General features: G+C 36.0%; 1 protein-coding gene across 1 annotated transcript in view; it reads right to left on the minus strand.

The window, feature by feature from the left end:
* Positions 1-9,546, minus strand: part of slc30a7 (solute carrier family 30 member 7) — a 51,224-nt gene that overhangs the window by 18,283 nt on the left and 23,395 nt on the right. The window contains exon 8 of the mRNA XM_003219988.4: positions 9,035-9,170. Coding sequence (XP_003220036.1) covers positions 9,035-9,170 — 136 coding nt within the window. The remainder of the gene's footprint in view (positions 1-9,034; positions 9,171-9,546) is intronic.

Below are 9,546 nucleotides of genomic sequence, written 5' to 3' on the forward strand. Positions count from 1 at the left end.
GAAAAATGCAACTGTTAATATAATGCACCAGTAGAAGTCTGGCCATTAGAAAAAATGCACCAATGTTTTCATATCTATTCTAAAGCTATCTTCGACACTGATCAGCATTACGCAATCTCCACAATCGAAATAGAGGAAGTCTGCAAGTTCATAACATAACTATACTAAAGTTAGGTACCAGTATAAGCACTTTTCTGGTGGTTGAAATAAATGGTTCACATCTCAGTTTGATTTATGTATAAGATTCTATATGTTATTTAAGGAATATGTGAACCAAAGTTTCCCCCACACACTATTAAAGGTGATAAAACTACCAATCGCAAAACCACCTTATCATCACAATCTCTAGCACAGTCCATGGTTTCTGATACCACTCTTTAACTGACTCTGCCAATTAATAACAACAAATTATTTCATGAAAAGTGTACCAACCACAAAAATTTAAACCCTTATAAATCTGCCACAAAACAATTTTCAGGGCTTGAATTATGAGGATCCTTAATGCATTCTACGAATTCCTACCATAAGGACTTCCGGTGAGCCACGATGGCGGCGGGACGGACTTGCTGAAGCTCCTCCAGCAAGCCACTGACTAAGCGGTTGGGTTAGAGCTATTAGCTCCCCTCTCCCCGGGGATCGAACCGGGGGGGGACGCAAGCCTCCGAACGGCGACTGCTGAGCCGGCGGGAAGCGTCTCGGAAGCGGCGCAACCTGAAGGATTCAACAAGCCGTGGGGGTCCACGAACCGCAAGTCAGGAAGCGGGCATTGCCCTGCATTTACCGCTGACCGGGCTCATTTTAAACCAGAAGGAAGAAATATGGGAAGAAACTAAGACTTAAACAAAAAATTCTAACTGGACTGGGGCACTAATCTGGTTGAAAGAAGGCGGAGAAATATTGATATATTAAATCGGAAAATTACCGTTGAGACTCAGGACGTTCATATCCCTGAGAATATAAGGCATAACCCAGTCTTGCTGGAACGGGATTAACAAAGGCGGAGAATTTTTCTAAAAACCAGAGGAAGAGGACACTCATAGAAATAGCCAATTTGAACATCGGATAAGACTGAGAACACGGTCGGGTCGAGCACTGAAACTCCCCTCTCCCTAAGAAATCCACGGGAGGAACGCAGGTATCCAAACAGCGACAATTGCCTCGACGCTAGCCCCTTGGAGGAGGGGTGAGCTAAAGGGCAAGTCAAAAGCCGCGGGATTCGCGGACCGCAAGCTAGTAAAAGGGAAGGATATGAGAAAGAAAGAAAGAGAACAATAGCTGACCTTGACGCCATATTGTTTAGACTACGGAGAGTGCTTCTTGTAAACAAAGCTAGGACTTGCTGAAGACGGCGGGAAAGAAGCGGAAGCGGAAGTGAGAGAAGCGGAAGACGTCACCAGGAAAGGGCGGAAGAAGAAGCAACAGAGGGAGACGACTTGGTTGGAACTAAGGGCGGAAGAAAGAAGAAAGCAGAAGGAGGACTAGAAGGCAAGGAATTAAGACTTGCAGGACGACAAGAAGAACAGGAGCAATTGGAAGGGTTTGAACCAGGACTGAGACACTGACAGATTAGCCCCTGAGGAGGAGAGGTGAGACATGAGGACTGAAGAATAAGAGGAGGATAGGAAGATAGAAAGGAGGTGCAAATTGGATTAAATTAATGACAGACTAGACAATTTGTGGACTATATTGAAGATTAAGGATCGTGGACTGAATTAAGATAGATACACAGAGACCGATTAAAGACTATAATGAAACAACAAGATAAACACAGAATTGCCTTCTCCCGCGAAGCCTAATTGGGGGGATATATATATATATATATATATATATATATATTGAACAGAATAGTACAGTTTCTACAGCCAATATAGACGATGGCTGGCCCAAAATTCAAACAAGATCTAAAAGACACTAAAGGGTTAACAAGAAGAGCCTCCCAAACAGAAGATCTAACCTTAAAAGATATTTTAAAAGAGATCCAGAAACTTTCAGATAAACAAGACCTAAACATGGAAGATCAGAAAAGGTTTCAAAAAGAAATGCACCAAGAGATGATGGAAATGAAAAGAGAAATAAAAGAGGATATTATACAGATAAAAGATGAAATGAAAGAAACTCATGAAGAGTTGAAAAAGGCAAGAGGGAATATGGAAAAGACACAAAATAAATTCCAAAAAAAGATAGATGATCTGCAAAACAAACGTTTGAAAATAGAAAGAACACAAGAATTAATGGATCAAAAAGAGATGGAATTCCAACTTTGATTTAGAAACATACAAGAAGAAGCCAACGAGAATATAAGACAAACTATAACACAGATCACATCAAAAATATTACAACGTCCAGAACAGGAAATGGAAACTGAATTGGACAGAATTTATAGAATACAAATGAATTACTCAAAACGTAATAAAGTGGCAAGAGATGTCATAGTACATTTTGTAAAAAAGAGGATCAGAGACGAGATATTGAGGATCAATAGCTCTCAGCCAAGTTATTATAAAGAAAACAAAGTCATAATCCTAAAGGAAGTTCCCCTAGCAACACTGAACTAAAGAAGAAATTACTTTTTCCTCACAGAGGAATTAAAAAAACATAAAATCAGATTCCGTTGGGAAAAGGTAGAAGGGGTAATGGTTACATTTAAAAATGAGAAATACTGGCTCACGACACTAGACAAAGCGAAGGAATTTTACAAAAATTTGATGAAGGACACTTCTGGAGAGACGTTGGAAACATTCTTACCACAAAGAAAAAAGAAAAGATACCTCTCACCTCAAGGCGCAGAATCGTCAATTGTAACAAAGGTAATGGGAAAAAATATGGAAGTGAATATACCGGAGCTGGCTGCGGATGAAGAGGAAGAAGCGGCAGTGGAAGAAGATCTTGGAATCGCAACTACAGAACTTCAAAAGGGTGATGATGAGTGAATTCACATGACAAATAAAATGCTATTCAAATAACTTGAACAGTTTAAATTCTCCAAATAAAAGGAATGCACTTACACGTCAAATTAAGAAAGGTAAATTTGATATTATTTCAGTTCAAGAAACTCATATTTCACAAAGACATGGAGCACACTTAGTCAATAAGGCTTACGGAAAAGAATTCTATTCATCGGACATAAAGAAAAAAAGGGGGGTGGTCACATACATAAACAACAGTATTCCAGCAGAATTGAAATTTAAAGACTCAGAGGGGAGGGTGGTCCCTGTGGAAATTATAATTGGGAATCAAAAAATATTAATATGTAACATTTATGCCCCAAATGGCCCCAAGACTCAATTCGCAAAATACTTAAGGGAACAGATTGAGAATACCCAATTGGAACATGTGATAATCTTAGGAGATTTTAATGGGGTATTAGATACAAAATTGGACAAATCAAATAACAAAAGAAGTAACAAAGACATGCAAAGTTTATTACCAAAAAATTTTATTCAATTGAAAGAAGAATTTGACCTTATAGATGCCTGGAGATCTAAAAACCCATCAAGCAAAGATTACACGTTCTATTCCCATAGACATGCTGGATGGTCAAGAATTGACATGATTTGGACAACAAGAACAATATTAACAAAAATCGACAAAATATCCATCCTCCCCCGTGATAAATCAGACCATTGTCCTATAGAAATGGCCATAAATTACAAAAAGACCATCCCTAAATGGAGATTTGATGAAAATTTGTTGAAAAAAGAAGAAGACATTGAGAGATATAAAACACTATCAAAGGAATACTTCGACATTAATGTCAATTCAGATATTAAAGAAGCAACTATCTGGGACGCTTATAAAGCAGTAATTAGGGGTCATTTAATACAGCAAAAAGCAAGAATAAATAAAGAAAAATTAAAGAAAATGAAGGAAATAAATCTGCAAATTGAAAGAAACGAAAAGATATTGAAGAAATCACCAAATAATAGTAAGGTAAACAAAGAATTAAAGGATTTAAAAAGAGAGAAGAACCGATTGGAACTTGACCAGACTGCCAACCAACTAAGATTCATCAAGCAATTTAACTTCGAGAATGCTAATAAACCAGGAAAATGGCTGGCGCGGAAAATTCGAAAGAAAAAACAAACTCAACAAGTGACACAAATTAAGAAAGACAATGAAAGTATTACTAAGGACGAGGATATTCTACAAGAATTCAATAAATTTTATTCACAACTATATAAAGACGATGAAATTGATATGACAAAAACAACACAATACTTGGGAAATCAAAGACTAGAGAAGATCAACGAACAACAGAGAGAAATTCTCAACAAAGAAATCTCAGAAAATGAAATAAAAAAAGGCAATTAATTCATTAAAACCAAATAAATCACCGGGACCTGATGGTTTCTCAGCAAATTTTTACAAAATAATGCAAGATATAATAGTTGTCCACTTGAAAAGGTTAATGAATAGGGTACTGCAAAATAAAGAAATAAAGAGACGCAGAAATTATCGTTATATCCAAGGAAGATCAAGATACTACAGATGTAAGAAACTACCGCCCCATTTCCTTACTGAATACAGACTATAAAATATTTACGTGTATATTGGCTAATAGATTTAAAGAATTCTTAAATAATTGGATCAACCCAGAACAAACAGGGTTTCTCCCGGGAAGGAAAATGAAAGATAATGTTAGATGCATTTTGGACATAATAGAATACTATGAATGGAATCATCAAAAAGAAGTTGCATTGCTTTCTATTGACGCGGAAAAAGCTTTTGATAATTTGAATTGGTCTTTTTTTTAATTATTATTTAAGGAAATAGATATTGGATACCAATTTTACAATGCAATTGATACGATTTACGACAAACAAAGAGCCAAAATCATGATTAATGGCCAATATACAAAGAACATTAAGATTGGAAAAGGGCTGAGACAGGGATGCCCACTTTTCCCCTTGATCTTTATTTTCGCCTTAGAAATTTTATTAAAAATTTTAAAATATGACCGAGGATTGAAGGGCACCAAAATTTTGAAAAATGAATTTAAATATAGAGCATTCGCTGACGATATCATTTGCACTATTGAGGACCCGAGAATACAATTACCTATGTGGATAACTAGAATCGAAGAATATGGAGAAATAGCAGGTTTCCATCTTAATAGAAAGAAGACGAAGATACTAACCAAGAATATGACTAATGCAAATCAAGAAGTATTGCAAAATATGACAGGAATTTCGATAACCAAAAAAAATCAAATATTTAGGAATATGGCTGACAGCTAAGAATGCGCAACTGTTAGAAAACAATTATAAAGTAAAGTGGAAGGAAATAAAACAAGACCTACAAAAATGGCAAAATCTAAATATCTCACTATTGGGAAGAATCGCAACAATTAAAATGAACATTTTGCCGAAAATGCTTTACCTGTTTCAAAATTTACCCATAATTAGATCGGCGAAAACAATTGCGGAATGGAATAAAGATCTCTCAAAATTCATATGGAACAGGAAAAACTCAGGATTAGATATGCAACAATGACGGAGAAAAAAGAGAGAGGGGGCTTCGGCCTGCCAAATTTAAAACTCTATTTTGAGGCTTGTGTTTTGACGTGGATTAAAGATTGGTGCAATTTAAAGAAAATATATTAAATTTAGAGTGTTTCGATTTGAGAAGGGGTTGGCACGCGTACATATGGTACAATAAAAAACGTATAGAAAAGAATTTTGGAAACCACTTCATCCGATCATCATTGATTAAAGTTTGGGGAAAGTATAAAAAATTCATGTACGATAAAACTCCACTATGGATTTCGCCGTTAGAAGAAAGTAATAGAAAATTACTAGGCTGGTCAGACTGGCCAACATATAAAGAAATTTTAATCAAGAAAAATAACGGATTCCAAATCAGACCCCTTGAAGAAATAAAAAGGAAATACAGGAACTTAACATGGTTACAATATGCTCAAATTAAGGAAAAATTTGTGTTAGACAATAAAGTGGGCTTCTGTTCCAATGGAAAATTTTGGGATAAGACACTCCAATCTGATAAGAAAGAAATAACAAAAATCTATGATAAATTACTAGAATGGACAAATGCTACAGAAGAAGTTAAAGGTTGTATGGTAAAATGGGCCCAAAATATTGGACGTTCAATAGGTATGACCGAATGGAGGAAAAAAATAAAATATACCTATGCGTGGGATTTAAAAGAAAATTGGTTGAAATCCTTCCACAGGTGGTATATTACACCCAAAAAGTTGGGAGAAATGTATAAGGAAATTCAAAATATCTGCTGGAAATGTAAAAATCACATCGGATCATATTATCATGTTTGGTGGACATGTAATGAGACAGCCAAATTTTGGAAAACGATACATTCAGAATCTCAGAAAATACTAGGGAAAAAATTTCCGATGAAACCAGAATATTATTTATTAAATTTGACAGACTCAGAAACAAAATTTAATGCAAATGAAGATAAATTATTTACATATATCAATACAGCTGCAAGGATTATCTATGCAAAACACTGGAAATCACAAGTGATTCCGGGGAAGGAAGAATGGCTCGAGAAAATTGAAGACATTAGAGATATGGATGAGCTAACGTTTTTATTAAAGATGCATAGAGGACAGTCAATAAAAAAGACAGACTGGGAACAATACAAAAAGTATAAGGACGAACAGTAAGAAACAAGCTTTGTCACTGGAGAATCAAATAGGATATACCAGCACAACCAGGACTTAAAAATAAATAAATAAATAAATATGATTATAATTGATCCCCATAAGGGACGAAGGGAAGTACAATATATGGGGGGGGGTTTCCTTTTTTTTCATTCTCTCTTTCTTTGTTAGATTTTAACTGATTATTGTTATGTGTTGTGGAAAATTCAATAAAAATTATATTTAAAAAAACAAATTCCTACCATAATGTCTTTCCATTTTAGACAGATTGTGCCCCTTCTGCCCCATAGTCTTCTGTCTCAGTGGTCTAAGGCTGAAGAAGCTGAATAAAAGGTTGGGAGGGGGGCTTTCCTGCTTCCTCTCTTACAATCTGAGAAGTGACATTCCCCTCCAACTCCCTGCATCCTTTATCTGCAAGTGTAGCATGTCAGATGAGGCATTTCTCGGCAAAAATGAAGTATAAACTGGTTGCTGCCATAGAAAGTGTGTATGGACATGACTTGGAGGAGAAGGGGGAAATATGGCTGTGTATTAGCTTTCCTACCTCTGCTCTGGTTTGAGCTGCTACAGGAAAATGAACTTCATAAATTGCATACTGTTGGGGGGAAATCCACATTCCTCTGGCAATATTGGCTTCTAACCATTTACAACGCAACACCAATGCTATGCCTTGAAAGACACATTGGGGTCTAAAGCTGATGACAGCAAAATCTGAGTGTTTTTGTTGACTTGTGGATCATTTCTTAAAAGATAAATGTCAGCATAACTATACTTTCATAACAAGTTCCGTTTTGATAAAGTGCAATGTCATTGTCTTGGTTTGAAGCTGCTGAAGTCGTACTACTTCTCAATGACAAAGCATGACCTTCTTGCACAACAAGTGAGCCTATAGCATTTATGTATATTGTGTCAAGTTATGTTGTAAGGTTCTTTTAGTAACTATTTTATGTATTCTGAAGTTTTATAGCACAAACTGACACAAACATACACTGTAATGTAAAATTTTGTAGGTTACATATCTAACATTAACAATCACAGCCCGTTGAAAACCCCATTGTAACAGATACAGGATGACATAGTTGAAAAAGTACATGACTCCTACATGTACTGCCTTGGACAGGTGAAACAACTAAAACTAAGTTTTCCCCATACTAAATAAGAGGATTTATAGAATTACAATCAACAGAAAGCCAACTATCCAATTTTAATACCCTTATTGCTATATGCTTGCGTTCTCTGCAAAATCCTTGTCTATTGCGTTTTGGATACGGGGTACTCAACCTGCAACTTTTTATTTAACTGTTATTACAATTATTGTATAGAGTTACCTTGAGACTATGTGGCTAAAGTATATAGGAAACCTGAATGAATTTCACATTTAGACTTGGCTTCCATCTCCAAACTATCTCATTATATACAATATACAGTATACAAATACAGGTATACCAAAATCTGAAAAAAAATCCAAAACACTTCTGGTTCTAAGCGTTTTGAATAAAAGATACTGAACTTGTATCACTATCTAAAGCAGTGGTTCTCAACCTGTGGGTCCCCAGGTATTCTGGCCTACAACTCCCAGAAGTCCCAGCCAGTTATCAGTTGTTAGGATTTCTGGAAGTTGAAGACTAAAACATCTGGGGACCCACAGGTTGAGAATCACTGATCTAAAGGAAAGTGTCACTTTCTACAAAAGTCATATTAATTCCAGTACAAAATCTGGAACACTGCAAACACATGTTGAGAATCCTTACCTCACTTAAACTGTTTTTAAATGTGTTTCTTAACATTTTGCCTACTAAAGAATCCTTGTACAGCTGAAAAACATGTAGGCTATATTGTGAGCTTCTATTACCAATCCTACAAATCAACAATAGCAAGAAAGCAATGTGTTCTGGTTCAAATATCCACTGCTATGTGAGATGCCTAAACTTGAGAAGTTCTATTAAAATGACAGCAAGAAGCTTCAGCAGACAAATACAGACACTAAGCGGCTTTCTATGAGAGGTTTGGCAGCTTAGCTCAGTGAAGACTACACACTGTGTGCCAGCAGGCTGGGCTCCATTGAATTTGAGGCCATTCTGCTCTATTTAGTAGTACAGTACATTGCTTATATAAACCACACAAAACAGGGAAGACATTCTACAATGTGGGTCAGAAAGGCTGTTTTACAAGCCTAAAATACACAAAATTACATGTGCAAGAAAGACTGTCTACTGACAGGAGAAAATATATTTTAGGTGAGAAAATAAACTGCTACAAGATTGGGGGGGGGGGGGGAACAGTAAACAATGAAATTAACAGATGCTGCATAATAATGGTTGACAATGAGGTCTGTGAAATTGGTTGTCCCCGTTCCCAAGTCTTCAAAATGTGATAAAGAGCTTTAGCACTTACCTTACTCCTATAAGCATAGCGATCAGCATTGAACAGATAGGGTCTGCTATCATTAAACCATAATTTTGCATCAATAGTGCAGAAATGATAACACCAACACTTCCAAGTGTGTCCGCAACAATGTGCAAAAATACACCTACAAGAAAACATGTATGAGATGAGAGTGAGTATAAATATGTTTTCTTAACATCAAAGCTCATTGGGGCTTTAAATACGGGCTTATGCTGATACTAGAGGTATCTTTATGTTTAAAGGACTATATTCAAGATTTCCAAATGATCACATATTGGGGCATCTAACATTTGGAAACAAGGGACAGTTTTTCTAAAGTCAGCCATTTGCCATAGAACAGTTTCAGCTAAAATAAATAAAAATTCTCAGGTTATAGATATAAAGAAGATAAAAATATGGGAGACTGTGAGCCACAGCTAATCTGTTTTTACTAGCAAAATGAAAATGATTTCCCAGTTCCCTTGTGTTTTGAGCTGCAGTATTTTCTTTTGTTCAGTACT

Source organism: Anolis carolinensis, chromosome 4 (assembly GCF_035594765.1).
Source record: "Anolis carolinensis isolate JA03-04 chromosome 4, rAnoCar3.1.pri, whole genome shotgun sequence".
Taxonomy (NCBI): Eukaryota; Metazoa; Chordata; class Lepidosauria; order Squamata; family Dactyloidae; genus Anolis; species Anolis carolinensis.